At 44.9% G+C, this 16,249-nt stretch overlaps 1 protein-coding gene across 1 annotated transcript in view; it reads left to right on the top strand.

Annotated features, from left to right (window-relative positions):
- The window catches only part of LOC306934024 (rapamycin-insensitive companion of mTOR-like), a 60,093-nt gene that overhangs the window by 6,225 nt on the left and 37,619 nt on the right, over positions 1-16,249 (top strand). Inside the window, exons 4-17 of the mRNA XM_079516437.1 lie at positions 2,156-2,220; positions 3,598-3,729; positions 4,503-4,566; positions 6,421-6,547; positions 8,056-8,225; positions 10,232-10,299; positions 10,670-10,737; positions 11,292-11,374; positions 11,937-12,024; positions 12,504-12,594; positions 13,979-14,045; positions 14,481-14,561; positions 14,730-14,830; positions 15,461-15,629. Coding sequence (XP_079372563.1) covers positions 2,156-2,220; positions 3,598-3,729; positions 4,503-4,566; positions 6,421-6,547; positions 8,056-8,225; positions 10,232-10,299; positions 10,670-10,737; positions 11,292-11,374; positions 11,937-12,024; positions 12,504-12,594; positions 13,979-14,045; positions 14,481-14,561; positions 14,730-14,830; positions 15,461-15,629 — 1,374 coding nt within the window. The remainder of the gene's footprint in view (positions 1-2,155; positions 2,221-3,597; positions 3,730-4,502; positions 4,567-6,420; positions 6,548-8,055; positions 8,226-10,231; positions 10,300-10,669; positions 10,738-11,291; positions 11,375-11,936; positions 12,025-12,503; positions 12,595-13,978; positions 14,046-14,480; positions 14,562-14,729; positions 14,831-15,460; positions 15,630-16,249) is intronic.

Genomic DNA, 16,249 nt, shown 5'->3' with positions numbered 1-16,249 from the left:
CAGTCCTATAGCCCAGATGGACGTCAACACTGAATATTATTGTCTGTTATTGGATGGTTGTCAGGATGATATTCCTGACAGTCGTGACCTGTCGTCCCTGGATACGAACTAGCAGTCTATTTTTTGGTCAGTTTGTTATATATAAGTCTACATCTGTACCGTTTAGCAATGAGCACGCGTCTGTGCTTTTCATTAGTTGTTGATAATGGTAAGAAATATTGTGTAGCCCATCAAAATAATAGATTCATAATAGATCCCTATTTTGGGCATGTCATTATATGCAAACCTATTCAAAAGATAGAATGGCATGACACTGTTGCGTGATGTAGTATAACAGGGATAAGTGGGTAAAAAACAAATATAAAAACAAAAACTTGCATCTTGATGTTTTGATGAATTGGAAAAATAATCGATAGAATAATCGCTAAGTAGGTGATCTATAGTTGCAGCCCTAATTTACAGAAACAGCTTCTTGTACAGTACTGTCAAGTGTTTTCTCTGTCTTTTGGAAGCCATTGGAAAATTGTACTGTTATTGTTTTTGTGGTGACATCCTACCAGTCTGGTCAAGACGGCAAAAGACAGGAAGTCTGTCCAAATCTCTGCTAGCCAGCTGTGGTTTTTATGGGCATATTAAGCCCGATTCATACCTTGTTGTTGTTTGACGTTGTTGCACCTGTTGAGCTTGTAGATCAGCTGTTTGTCTGAGTGCCACAACACGTGTGACAGAGCATAAATGAGGCATTAGGCCTACCAAGACTGCCCTAAGCCTGTGAGATTGATTTTGGCAACAGCAACACTAATGACTACCTCGCTTGCTTGGTGCTTTCTTGAAACAATCAAGTGAATCTTGTTAAATTCAATGTCAGACATGTGCACATATCTGGCCCACACTGATTCAACATACATTGGGGGGAAATGGTGAAACATAACGGTGAGCATGAGAGGAAACCTGTCACCTCACTTTCGGTCACTTTCCGATCTATTCAATTTAGAAATGTAATAAATATACAGATGACCGAACACTGCAGACAGACCGGCTCTGTCTGCAGTGTTAACACACTGCTGCCCGGCCGCGTGATGATGAATCGCACCAACGTTCTAGGTTAGACCCGCCTTAACATGTGTCTGGTTGGCTCCTGGGCAAGCATAGTTTTACTGAGGTAAGGTTAGGTTTAGGGTTAAGGTTAGGTTTAGGTGTCGTTTTACTGAGGTTAGGATTAGGGTTAGTTTTACGGAGGTTTAGGCATAGTTGCAAAAACGACTACTGGCCAATCACAGCGGGGCTTTCCTAGAACTGCGTTGGGATCCATAATAACGCCTGCCGGCCGCCAACCGATGCTGTGATTCAGACTCCAAGCGAGGGACTGACTGCCTCGAAACGCTTCGGACTGCTGGTCGCAAATGATGCCTTTTGACCGATAATCTGCGTCCGTCTAGCCAGAGTGGTTTTTTTGGGGGGGGGGGGGGGGGCTTTTAAAAAACTAGGCAAACTGGAGCAGGCTGAAGTTAAGTGCGTCTGTCATTGGTACATCTGATGCTCTTGTTTACAGCTGAGTGAGTGGAGGGTAATACCGTTGACAGTTGTGTGTGTGCGTGTATGTGTGTGTGTGTTGGAGAACACCGGGACAGTGTCTCCTTATAAGGATTCCAGGACAGAGTGGGTGACCTAATACCCCTGGAGAGTGTCACATACCCCTCAGCCCCCCCCCCCCACCTCCCTCTTGCCTGCCTGGGCCCTGACATCACTCCTATACCCCCCCCCCCCCAACCTCTGTCTGTCTGTCTGTCTGTCCACCCATCCCAACGTCCCTCCCTCTCCCCTCTGCCATTTACTGTAGAGGGCATAAGAATTTATTTCAGCCCTAGAGCTAACTGTTGAAGTGCACCATTTTTTATGTTGTAACTAAGTAGCAATAATAGCCCACTGAGAATGTAACGTTTTTCTGCTAAGGGATAGTCTTTCTTAACGTTTCACATGACCAAACTTGCCGTGAACGCAGAGCCTCGTCACCACCATAATGACTGGAAGAAAATAATCCCTCTCTCAGAGTTGTTTGAGCTGGGATTTATGTTGTCTGAAAGCTATGTTTCTGCACTGCTAAAGTGTGTTGTTATATTGATCTTCCTGCCCCCTGTCTCTCTTTGTATCACAGCTGCTATGCAGCGTTGGCCACCATGAGGAGAAGTTTGGGTTTACGTACGAAGAAATCATAATTTGGTAAGGCTTGCGGTGTCTACAACAGACCGTAATATGTGACATACATGCAATCATATTGGATAGTGGTTCATTTTTCCATAATGGCTTCAGTTTTATTGCACGTTGTTGTGCCGCGACACATTGTGAGCTTGTTGAACTTGTTGCGCGACACACCTTTGCGCAGCCAAGTAAAATATTTAGCCTGTGGATGTTTAGGATTTAAGACATTAAGGACATGTATAGCAACACGTGTTTCAGAAAACGTAGGATGTTTGTAGAACATTGGTTCAGAACAGCGGTTCTCAAAATAGATATACAAGCTCACGACACGTCACTTCAGGCCCGCTGCGAGCTTTTTAGACATTTTAGAAAACTCTTGAAAGTGTGAAAGATTGTGAATCATTTTGTCTTTTGGGGGGTCCCTAGTCTCGCTGCATGGCAAGACTGTTGCCTCTCGCAGTTTTCAAATGCTTCCGTCATACAGTCTGGAAGCACTGATCATGAACTCATACACGCAGACGCATACATTTACCCTAATATAAATCGAAAGCATCTAAGCATATATATAGCTTGCTGCTTAATACTTTCAGCGCCATTGCCGAAAACCTTTGTCAATTGAAGCCTAATTTTGATACTAACACTTAACGCCATTGCCGAAGCCCTTCGGCAATTGCGCTTTTATAGTGCGTTCGATTGCTCGAGCCAAAATGCTGCTTACCTGAGCCGGTTAGCTAGCTGTGTTGTTAGCACAGCACTGGATCGCCCATCTTAGATCGTCGTCGCCATAATAATCCATTCTATCCATTTCTTTCAATCGCCTGTATCTCCTATTCCTTGTCCCAGATGGCATTTTGGTCAAAACAGCGATTCTTTGACGGCACAGAGCTGACGATCTGGAGCTCTGCAGAGCTCCGGTCTGGATTCACAATGTAAACAAGGCCGGCCCAGCTCTGTGTAAATTCCTAATTTAGGACTACTGTAAGTGGAGCGGAAATTGCGGATTTTCAAAATAAGAGCTCAAATGCTGGCGTGAATTAGATCCTAATTTTTCAATAAATGATAGCGCTGAAAGGGTTAACAGAAATGGAAATAAAAACATAAAATGTAAAGATATTTTATATATTTCCGTGAACGGAAATGACATTTCGGGAGGTATAGTTCCAGACTCTATATAGCATTCGGAGATTGTGGAATAGTTGTCTGGCTACGCAAGAATAGGGGGTCCCCAAACGAAAAAATGTTTGAGAACTACTGCTTTAGAAAGCATTTTGTAGAATCGGCCTCAGGTCTTAATGGGTTAACGTCTAAGAGATGGGCTGATGGTAGATCTTTATAAGTGTGAAGTAAATGTCAAAGCCTTAAGTGCTGATCAGATTGTGTGCTTTGTGTTCCTACTAGCCTGCGGCTAGCTCTTCTGAATGAGGCCAAGGAGGTGCGTGCGGCGGGCCTGCGGGCACTGCGGTACATCATCAGAGACAGCTGCGTTCTGCAGAAAGTCCTCAGACTACGGGTGGACTACTTGATCGCCAGGTGAGCAGCCACTCTCTGACCTAGAGCTCTTCATGGGTTCAAAGAAATGCTCCCAAACCCGGATCACGGAAATTTGATGCAATTCTTAACCGTTCCGTGATTGCAGCGCATCGCGCATGCACACGTGGTCACACATAGTAGTACGGGTCTTCTCGGATTACACATGTGTGTGTATTATGGAGTGGATCTGTGTGAACACGTACGGCTGTGTTTAACAGCCTTATAATGAGAATCTATCAATATAATGAACGGGTCAAGGTGAGCTGTCGCCAACAGAAGGTTATACTTTGATGTCGAACAGCGCATTAGTCAGCTTCCATTTGCTGTCAATAAGATTAAAGCAGCTGTTTTTAGGATAAATTGGCGAGATCAAGCAGCACTGCGATGGAGGCGTGCACAAGTGAAGGCCTCGATCTCCATTGGCAGTGAAAAAGGTTTTGAATCGATTCAAACCTCACTGTGTTTGTACTTTCTTTTCCACTGTCATGAAGTGCACTCTGTTCCTGTGCAAGCAGCATAAACTCTTGGTCTAAAAGTATCACAATTAAAACATTTTAAACAGTGTCTCCCAGCTTTAGTCCTTATTTTTGGAAAACCTCTCGCAATTCAAATGAAAATGACCCTGTTCCTCTGTTTGTCAATGCCTTTGTTTAGTTGTGATTGTGCTTGAGCCTCACTTGAGTCTGTTTAACGTGCTGTCATTTGACAGCAATATTAAAACAACGACTGCACAAAATTGTTGATGGCTGCTGATTGCTGTCTTTGTTATTCAGGTGCATCGACATCCAACAAAGCAACGAGGGAGAGAGGACCCAGGCTCTGAGGCTGGTCAGAAAGGTACGTTGACTATAGTTCAGAGTAAGATCGGGTCGAATGTCTAGAGACAGCTTGTGCAGTTGAAACCATGCAGTGTATTTACAGTTGGGTGCCACCGATATTGTCCCTTATCATTTGACCCATTTAGGCCTGACCTCAAAATTTAAAAAAAATCCTTATAAATCCTCCAGTTTTCTGAAATAAATATTTTCACGATTTTTCAAAAATAGCAGACCTACAAGCTCGTAGCGCGCCACTCGGTGGCGCGCTATGAGCTTGTAGATCTGCTATTTTTCAATAGCTAAATTATAACATAATGTTTAAAACACCAAAAGGGGTTCCCGCCCAAAATGGGTTAACTGTCCTTTTGCGCAGATCACGCAAAACTCAGCAAAAAGAAAAGGACTATCGATGGCCTCCAACTGTATTTAACGTTGTCTTGAAGAGAAGAGAAAATGCTCATGACAGCATTGTTCAGCACGTTTTCTTTAGCACTCTAGTGTTTAGTACTAGAGTCCAAGTCCTTTACATCAAATCCGTTTTTCCATCAACGTGGCATTGCAAGTGTAAAGCACAGAGATAGATGGCTTACTGACGGCCTTATAAAGAACACCAGTCGATCAGCCCAATTAATCACAGGTGTGTTCACTGCTGCACCGGAGCACTCGACATGCAGCAGCCGCAGAGCACTGCCGCAGTCATATAACATGCTGTCTTTTTTTCTACAGTCAAAGCTCTTCTAGAGGAGCTTGACACCATTCTTGGCACATTCCCAGGAGATTTTATGTCCCTTAAACTCATTGGTGATCCCATATTTTTCACCACAGTAAACTCTACATTACTATTTTCTCAATATTAAGCAAGATATCCCATCCTATTCTTATTTTGACACTTCATTATTTTCTACTACTACAATTATTATTATTACTACTACTAGGACCCTTTGGGTGCTGGCCTACTTGAGGCCATGTATCGCAAACGATGCAAGTCGGTCCATTTATACTACTACAGTATGTGGCACAAATGTTAGCCAATCAGGGACTTATATTGGCTTAGCGGCACAAACCTGACGTGGCGCTCCGCCAATCCGTGAAGCCGACAGTTTGGGTTGGCCCAATCAGGGAAGCCAATGCATACAATCTCCCGAACACATAGAAAATGAATTGTTTTTAAAAGACGATAGAACATTTCTGGAGGGAGTTGCCCCCTGCCTCTTGCTGTTTGTTTAGCCTGGTGCTCATGTAGTGCCACCACCAGAGCACTGCGTTGGTGACAGTGTGTGTGTGTGTGTACACGTCCACCACCAGAGCACTGCGTTGGTGACAGTGTGTGTGTGTGTGTGTACACGTCCACCACCAGAGCACTGCGTTGGTGACTGTGTGTGTGTGTGTGTGTGTGTGTGTGTGTGTGTGTGTGTGTGTGTGTGTGTGTGTGTGTGTGTGTGTGTGTGTGTGTGTGTGTGTGTGTGTGAGTGTGAGTGTGTGTACACGTCCACCACCAGAGCACTGCATTGGTGACAGTGTGTGTGTACGTGTCCGCGGGCTGGGATATTTATAGCTCCTTCTTCTGTAGTTTACTGTAAACTTTCTTCAATCTCTCACACGCACATTCACGCAAAGAGGCAGGCAGGCTCTGGTTTCAGGAAATGACCGCCGGCAATGCAGGCAGTGATACATACAGTTACTGTCTGTACGTTCCATTTCCTAAACTATATATGCAAAAATGATGTTTCCTCCCATTCCATCACTTCATATTTTAACGATATTGACGACACTTTTGCCTGTGAACGTTATAATGGAGTTGAAGTGCATTGAAAATGACGTCCTGTTTGACGATTCACCTACATTATTTTCCTCGTGTCGCCTCTCTCCATAGATCATTACGGTCAATGCAATGCTGTTCCCCACATCCATCGCCAACTCCCTCATTGCCGTGGGAACCGACGGCCTGCAGGAGAGGGACCGCATGGTACGCGCTGCCATCGCCATCGTCTGTGAGCTAGGTGAGCATGAGTGGGTCTGTCCAACCGAGGTTGTGGATGAAATGGAAGCTTTATTGTGACACGCTGTGGAAATTAGTCATTGGCCTCGCTGCGGTGCATTGAAAGAAGACACAAGATGCAGATAAAGAAACGCCACAGGTAACGACTGGGATGGAGCTTAAAAAAAACGACACCCGAAAAATAACAAGCTTATTGAGTACCCGGTATCAATAAGCTTTGGGCTTATCAAGCCAGTTATCGAGCATAGCGGCCCATGACGTCCTGTTTAAACAATCAAGACAAGATCCGATCAAGAAATAAATCTAATCACCCATGCTGGCACAAACATGTCTGTCTAAAAGTGTATTGATACCCGCCAACCAGCGCTGCCCTTTTAAGGCTACTGTATTTAAAGGCCCTTGTAAAAGATACTGGTTCTGTTCAGAATTTATTGTTGTCTCCCGTCTTTACACAAAATAATAGTCAGGGATGTTGCACTTGCAATTCGACGACATCGTCAGACAAAAAATGAACTATCGAACTATTATAACCAGTAAGACTGTTAGTCTTTTAGGGCTGGCTCCATATATGCAGATCTAGGTGATGATCCAGTCTTCTCCATGTATGGCTATCCAGGGTTTGATGAGGTCAGTGTCGTGATCTTCATATGTGGAGACGGCCATATATGGAGCGTGTCACGAGGGGTGATGGAATGACTGACATGAAATGTAGGTGTTGTGACGGACTGACTGACTGACATGAAATGCAGGTGGTGTGACGGACTGACTGACTGACATGAAATGCAGGTGGTGTGGCGGACAATTAACGTGTATTATCAACTTAGTTGATAATACACGTTAAAGCCTGAAATGTATCAACTTGTGTTAACCTTTTAAATTCTGCTTGCCTCCATCCTAGTGTTGATTTTGTTGACTAAAACTATGAAGAAACATTTTCGTCGACTACCTTTTTTTCACTAATGAAAACTACATAATAACTAAATACAAACTAAGCTATGACGATTAAAACTAAGACTAAATATATTCACAGAATTATGTCAATAAATAAAAACTAGACTCGATGGGGGGGCTAGTGGAGAAGAGATCCAGTAGAGGAAAATCATTTTATGTTTGGTTGAACGCAGGTGTCACAGACCGAAAATAGCTACAAGATCTACAACCGTACTAAAATATGTTAAGATTTTAGTCAACTAGATCTACAGTTGATTTAGTCGACGAGCCGTGATGCCATCGAAATGGCTGATCTTCACTTAGCTGCATGCCGAAAATAGCCCATCTATTTTTGGAGCTTGTAGATCGGCATGCAGCTAACTGACAATAAGCCACTTCGATACAGACTAAATCAACTGTAGATTTAGTTGACTAAAATCTTATGATATTTTCTAAAAGTCAAACATTTCAGTCGGCTAAAATACGATTAAAACTAAACAGAATTGTATTCAAAAGACTGTGACTAAAACTAAATCAAAGTTTTGTGTCAAAATCAACACTGCCTCCATCTGTGTTTAGCTCTGAAGAATCCAGAGGTGGTGGCCAAGCGGGGCGGCCTCAGCACCATCCTGAAGAGCGTCATCGACTGCCAGCTGAGTCGCATCAACGAGGCTCTGATCACCACCATCCTCCACCTCCTCAACCACCCGCGCACCCGGCAGTACGTGCGTGCCGACGTCGAGCTAGAGGTGACCCCCCACACACACACAGAGTTATGAACGAACTAATAAGAGGATTCAGGGGCACGGTGGCACAGTCGGTATTGCTGTCGCCTCACAGCTAGAAGGTCCTGGCTTCCTGCTGGGGACGCTGTGGGTGCTGTGCTGGCGGCGTGTTCTCTCCTCTGCGTCATCAGTGCCCATACCCGAGGCAGGGTTGGCGAAAGGGCCATTCTGTGTGGAGTTTGCATGTTCTCCCCGTGTCGCCTAGGGTAGGTACCCTCACAAAAAACATGCAGTAATCCTGGTCTCTAAACTGCCTCTCCCTGGCCAGCCGGGGCGTCTGATGGAGGGGAAAGGAACTGGTTGGAATAACGTGTTCCTTCCACGCGCAGCGTCCGACCAGGGAAACTCCCCCCTGTCAGGTGTAAAGGAGCGACTTGGACACTCGTGCATGAAGGAAGCATGAGTCAAGTCCGTTGCTCTCCCCAGGTTGGCGGAGGGTGTGTAGAGCCCAGGATCACATTCGATAATTGACACGGGTGAAAAATGGGTTACAAAATCGTGGGATAAAATAAAAATAAAAATAAGAGGATTCAGAGGAAGCTACTGTTCGCGATTAAGCCGGGCTGGGAAGTCATTCCATTCGGGATTAGCAGCAGTAGGTTCCCTGTCTCTTTCCCATGGAGATTACAGCGATCAGTTACATCAGTCTTCTAAAGCCTCCCCCCCTCCCCCCTCTCTCTCTCTCTCTCTCCCTCCCTCTGCCTCTCCCTCTCTCTCCCTCTGCCTCCCCCCTCTCTCTCTCTCTCCCTCCCTCTGCCTCCCCTCTCTCTCCCTCTGCCTCCCCCCTCTCTCTCTCTCCCTCCCTCTGCCTCCCCCTCTCTCTCCCTCTGCCTCCCCCCTCTCTCTCTCTCTCTCCCTCTGCCCCCCCCCCTCTCTCTCTCTCTCCCTCTGCCTCCCCCCTCTCTCTCCTTCTGCCCCCCCTCTTTCTCCCTCTGCCTCCCCTTTCTCTCTCTCTCCCTCCCTCTGCCTCCCCCCTCTCTCTCCTTCTGCCCCCCCCTCTCTCTCCCTCTGCCTCCCCCTCTCTCTCTCTCTCTCCCTCCCTCTGCCTCCCCCTCTCTCTCCCTCTGCCTCCCCCCCTCTCTCTCCCTCCCTCTGCCTCCCCCCTCTCTCTCCCTCTGCCTCCCCCCTCTCTCTCCCTCTGCCTCCCCCCCTCTCTCTCTCTCTCCCTCCCTCTGCCCCCCCCTCTCTCTCTCCCTCTGCCTCCCCCCCCTCTCTCTCCCTCCCTCTGCCTCCCCCCTCTCTCTCCTTCTGCCTCCCCCCTCTCTCTCTCCCTCTGCCTCCCCCCTCTCTCTCTCCCTCCCTATGCCTCCCCCTCTCTCTCCCTCTGCCTCCCCCCCTCTCTCTCTCTCCCTCCCTCTGCCTCCCCCCTCTCTCTACCTCTGCCTCCCCCCTCGCTCTCTCTCTCTCTCCCTCCCTCTGCCTCCCCCTCTCTCTCCTTCTGCCCCCCCCTCTCTCTCCCTCCGTCTGCCTCCCCCCTCTCTCTCCCTCTGCCTCCCCCCCTCTCTCTCTCCCTCCCTCTGCCTCCCCCCTCTCTCTTTTTCTGTCTTCCTTCGACACATCCTCTCTGTAAACGGATACCTGGAAGAAGAACAGTGGCACCTCATATACAGTACTTGCAATCATAATAGCCATAATAGCCACTCGGTCATGTAATATCTATAGTAGCTCAATTGTCTTGAAGCTTGTTTTGTTTTGTTTGCTTGTTTTTTGTGTGAAATATGGCTTTGTTGTCTTGGGTTTCTGATAAGGGAGTTGACTATGTAAAAAAAAAGGAAACCAAAGTTGTTATTTATTTTTCTCCAAGATTCAGGATTTTTGTTACATCTCATACAATTACACACCTCGGTGACAGAGTAAAAATATTTGGTTTCGGTTCCTCTCCCTCAACATTGTAGCAATGTGTGTATTTTGACGTCAACTGTATTTTGTACTCATCCATCTGTTCTGCGTGTTCTTGTCTGCCTTCCCAGCAAATCCTTGCACCTTTCACAGACTTTCACTACCGGCACAACGCAGACACGGCTGAAGGGCAGCTCAAGTGAGTGTGTGACGTGTGTGTGGGTGTGTGCGTGTGTGCGTGTGTGCGTGTGTGTGTGTGTGTGTGTGTGTGTGTGTGTGTGTGTGTGTGTGTGTGTGTGTGTGTGTGTGTGTGTGTGTGTGTGTGTGTGTGTGTGTGTGTGTGTGTGTGTGTGTGTGTGTGTGTGTGTGTGTTGCAGTATAAACAAATAGAGTTTAGTGTTCTCTTCTGAAAAGGCCATGTGTTTACTGTTTTCTCTGTTCCACTATTGGTAATATTATGTGTTGAACGAGCCGGGGAGTTCTTATAGTGTTTATGCTACGTGTACGGATGGGTTAGTGCGTGCCGTGCGTTAATGGGTTCATGTTTGTGTTGGTGTGTGTGTTCTCAGGGAAGACAGAGAGGCCCGTTTCTTGTCCAGTAGAATGGCCATAGTCGCAGCCTTCCGTTCTTGGTCTGGTAAGGATCCAGAGCCCCATGTTCTTTCCATGAGGATCACACTGGTTATATTGGGCCCATAGAGCGCAGAAGTCCTGACGTCACTCGCTCTTCCCCTGGTTCACGGAAGTTTTTCTCTATGGAGAATAACATGGGGTCATCTTAAAAACGTCTCATATAAGCATAAACAAACTGTCTTGGCGATATTGTCGGGGAGGTGTCTGTATCGTTTACCTCGGTCATATTTGATGTTGTCTGTTTCTAGCGAAAACATAACTAATTCAGCAGCAGTAACATCAGCGTTGTCTCTCAGTCAGTTGATTCTTCAGATCCAGGATGAATTGTTTATTTTTCAAACACAGTTCTTACATGAGGCGATCTAAAATCCCCATATGGGGATTACAATGCAAATAAAAAAGTACATGAACCCGTGGACTTAGCGCCCTCTACCAATATTAACGTCAGACTTCGGTGCTCTATTGTACAAGTCACATTTGTAGGCGGCACTTGATTCTTGTTTGTTTCATGGTCTCTTGTATTGTTGTGTGGTTTATGAATGTCTGTCTTTGATGCAGGAATTGTCAACCTATGCAAGGCTGGGAATTCTGGAATCCAATCTTTAATTGGCTTACTCTGCGTACCAAATATGGAAGTTAGGGTGAGTATTGACACATCTGCATAGCACCAAATCTGTTAGGGACCAGGTGGATGACATAGTTTTCAAACATTTCTATGAACTAAGGAAGATAATAAGAATTTATTATCAGACAAAACCTTTCCCAAAGTCTGCCGTCAAAATGATGATTTAGGAGCTGGCTCTCTCAAAGCACCAATACGACTGCTGTAATTGCTTGTGTGTTTAGAATTATTCTTTGGAAATTATTTAACTTCGATAAAATAGTATTCCACGGCACGCACGCAATTCCTTCAGCAACACATTAACAACATCAAAGCATTTAAACAAAATGTGTAGCTCAAAGGACCACAGTAGTTGTATCCCTTTTGACAGATGTGTGCACATTTCAATCTGTCTATACAAATGTTAATCAATCAACCAGTCAATTAATCAATCAACCAAAAGCAGGATCCAGACTTACGTTTTTTGTTTCTTCTAGGATCGTTTAGGCATTTCTTTATTTATTTCTTTATTTTTAATGCCACAATACGATATGTCTGTCTGATACATTTTCTGATTCCTATAATGTATTTTGCCCCTGCAGAAAGGCTTACTGGAGGTGTTATATGAGATATTCAGGCTTCCTCTGCCCATTGTAACTCAAGACTTCACAGAAGCACTTCTCAGTGTTGGTAAGAAGAAAAACAAGACGGTTCTAATTTCCATTCTTTTCTGGACCTTTTCTTTTAGTTAAATTAGTCTATTTCTCTAATGAATGTAAAAGGTATTGTAAGACCCAAACCGCACCAATGCAACTCCTTGCAACTGCCATTGGGGATAATGGTTTCATGCAACTACTCGCAACCGTTTGTTTGCAAAGAGTTGCATGGCGAATCGTTGGTGTGGTTTGGGCATAAACCTCTGTAGTTTGGAAAATAGGTATTGGAGACTACTCTAAACAAGACATAGCTATGTCTCCCCTGTCCAATGTTTAGCTATTGTTACTCAGTTACTATGTGCGCAGTTTGTGAACAAATCATAATGCGGTAAAGGCTGACGGCTTGTTTGTGTGTATTACTTACTAATTAGTTTTCTTTTTTTTTTGTCACATTGGTTTCTGATGAGATAAATGATGATAATTATTAACTGGACCATGTTATGTCTCCTTCAGACCCCAGCAGGTTTCAGGACAGTTGGAGGCTATCTGATGGCTTTGTTGCTGCTGAGGCCAAAGTCATCCTGCCCCATCGGGCCCGCTCCAGGTTAGATGTTAACCCTCGGACTGCCACTCCAATAGCAGCTTTTCAGTGCCTTCTGCCAGCTCTATTCGTAATTTTAATGCCAATAGAAAAATCTGTGATATACACAGTACATCTCATTCTGACACGGCAATCGTATAGTATTATACCCAGTCCTGATGGTGGCGGTAACTTCACCATTATGCCGATTTTGACCAAATAGAGCGAATCTGACGATAGCACTTCCGGTTCAACGGACAATAACATCCGCTAGTTTTCTCCACTGCTACACAGTCAGATGTCCGGGATGCTAAGCGATCATCGTTTATTTTAATAACTAAGTCAAATTAAGCTCTAATCAAGCCCTGAATATCGCTTTTTACGCAGCTATGCACATAAAGACCGCGCGCGTGCGTGAGCGGCCGTGCACGCAAAGATTACATTAAATGTTGCTACATTTTGCTACATTAATCCCCCGGTTATAGGGAATAAAACAAATCCGTCAATTCCGTCAACGGAAGGTTTGGATTTATTGATTCAATCCGTCAATTCCGTCAACAGTAGGTCAATGGTTAAAACACAACATGCTTCGTTCGCGTCACGCTTTGAGCTCCCAGATCGGCTACTTTTGATGCTTTTGTGCGACGCTGTAGTATGATGCCGTACTGCCAAGAACATATTTTACGTATGACTCTGATGAAGACCGCAACGTTAGTCGTTGTTATACTAACCCCTAATAAAAGGCTCTAAATATCCGTGCTGCTCCAGTGTCCTCTCCTTCTGCAACTTATGTCCCTGTACCTGTGAAGCACCGGATCAGCCGTTTCAGGCTTGAGGCGCGTTGGTAGACTCCCTTTGTTCCAACATATTTTACGTGTTTTTATTGAAAGCCAGGAGCACCAGGAACATGTTTTACGTGTGTTTTACTTTATTTATTCGGAATAATTTCGCTATTATCCAGCAGCGGCCCCGTTACTAGGCAACTCTTGCTTCGGCTTTGCCCTGTGTTTTCCGGTTTTCCCCGCCGTCCGCTGCCATTTATGCGCGATCTTAAAACCCATCTTTCTCTGAATCTAGGCTGCGTCCGCGGTGTTTGAACAGAACGTGGATGCTCTTGGCTCATTTCAGATTTTTCGCTGCCTCACGGTTACAATATATAACGTTTCTGAAGAGAAATAAAGTTTGCTAGATGGATTTAGTAATGGCGATTTTGGCTTCCTGATTTTCTTTTGGGGAAGTGAAAGGGAAGGGTTTTCAAAATAAAATAGAGCGCCGGAGTCTTTGGTGGCAGGCAATGAGTTTTACGAAAAAAACACAAAGTTAAAATATGGAGATATATGGCGGCTTATGCCCGACAGCAAAGATACATACATTATAGATGTATTAATCTCAGTGTTTTTCCATTCAGACCTGATCTGATGGACAACTACCTGGCTCTGGTCCTGTCGGCCTTCATCTCCAGTGGACTGTTAGAGGTGAGGAGAGATCAAGAGAAACAGCGTTGAGCCTAATGCTGTTGGATATGACTTGAGCTAATATTTAAGCACCAAATGTCAATATTCTGTATGACCGATGCTGTTTTCTCAGAATGTAGTTACACAAATGAACAATATATACTGTGGTAAGCTTCTCTTTTGCATACTGAAATCAGACAGTCTGTGAATGACTCTTGTTAAAGAGGAAAGCAACAGGACAGTGATGGAAAGGAGAAAATGTGTTTCCCTACAATACATTGTTGAAATATTCGAGATAAAATATAATGGCTTGCTGGAGTTTCAAAAGAAATGTCTGTGGGCCTGCTCTTATAATTTATTTGTTCTTTGCATTCTTCACTCGGCATTCTTTTTTATTACATTTATGTGTGATAGTTCTAAGTTATAAATATGAGAGTTTCATGTTTTCTTTGGCAGGGTCTTGTCGAGGTGGTGACCAGCAGTGATGAGCAGCTTGCTGTGAGAGCCACTATCCTCTTGGGAGAGCTACTACACATGGTAGCGTATATCCGTGACACATTTCATCATTTGACATAAAAAAGAGAGAAATTCTACTATCACACTTACTGCAAGTTGCCTCTAATAAGAACACCAGCTTGGAACACCTGAATGTTAATGATGCCTGTTTGCTTGTCTTTCCCTCTGCCCTCCTTTTTTCTTGTTTAGGCAAACACCATCCTTCCTCATTCCCATAGCCATCACCTGCACTGCCTTCCTACCCTCATCAACATGGCGGCCTCCTTTGACATCCCCCAGGAGAAGCGACTGTGAGTGCACCTACACGCATACACTTGGAGAAACTGAAGGGCCCTGTGGAGAAACTGAAGGGCCGTGTGTGTGTGTGTGTGTGTGTGTGTGTGACAACACAGACAACACAGAAATGTGTGGTGAGTTAATTGGCATAATGACTAAATTGGGTTAAAGCGGTAAAAATAATTAGTACGAGAATTTGAGATAAAATCCTTGAGAAAGTCAAGTTGACACCTTTTATTTTTCTAACGCACAACCCAAACTAACCGAACTTACACAGAAACATTGTTGGTGTTGAGGACATCGATGTAATGCTTTCCATCCAAATGCATTCTTTATAATTCTCTCACATTGTGTTAAACGTGCCTTAATGTCCTTTCCCGCCCCCTGAAGAGATGTTGTTCCCTCTCCCTCCCATGAATTGAATTCGTATCGACCCAAAATATAATCCGCATGAGTGAGAGTTTTCCACATCAATAAAACAGTTGATGTTCATCCAAGGCTTCTATACACATAAACTGTCAAAGAGCACACACATTTCACACACACACACACACACACACACACACACACGCACACACACACACACACACACACTTGAGCATACACAAACATCCCCCATGTTTACCGTTGTGTGTTTTTTCCAGTCGGGCGAGTGCGGCGGTCAACCATCTGAAGCGCTTTCACGAGAAGAAGAGACGTGGGCTGAAGCCACACAGCCTCTACCTGGACCACATTATCCGCAAGTCGGCGTCGGCGCACGGCCGCAGCAGAGAGTCGCACTCGCGCTCGCACAGGGACATCTATGTCATTAAGGTACAACACCGAAAAACTGAACTACAACCTCAACAATACAATATGATAATGACATGGTACTTTATTGTCAGTTCACACTGAAATTTCTCTTGCGACCCAGCAGCCAAAGTTAGCAAAGCAAAGTTACTATATTTACCCAGGGTATCTGGGCTAAGCTCAAGAACTTGTTTCCAGCCAGGCCCTGCTCATAGAACATTTCATGGTAGTGGTTCAATGCCTTGCTCAAGGGCACTTCAGTGGTGGTAATTTTAACGTGTCGGACCGCTGATTCGAACTGGCGACCTTCCGGTATCAAGACCGCTCCGCAATCCGTTCGGCCACCGCTGCCATGTATGCAGAACACATATACACACATTTGACATAGCACAAAGAACAAAACAATATTACATACAATACATAAAGACATGAAGACAGGAGCAATGTTCACCACTCAGCCTACCCCTGGCTACAACTCCTGATTAAGCCTCAAAGTCGACTGGTGGTGGACAAAGGACCTCTTTAGTCTGACCTTATTGTATGCTGGGACATCATTATCTCCTTCCTGAAGGTAGCACCTATATTCTCCATACAACACATGGCTAGTGTTTGAGGTGATATTCCTTGCCAACCTTAGAATGCTG

This window comes from Electrona antarctica, assembly GCF_951216825.1.
Source record: "Electrona antarctica genome assembly, chromosome: 12".
Lineage (NCBI taxonomy): Eukaryota > Metazoa > Chordata > Actinopteri > Myctophiformes > Myctophidae > Electrona > Electrona antarctica.
This window is presented reverse-complemented; position numbering and strand designations above follow the sequence as displayed.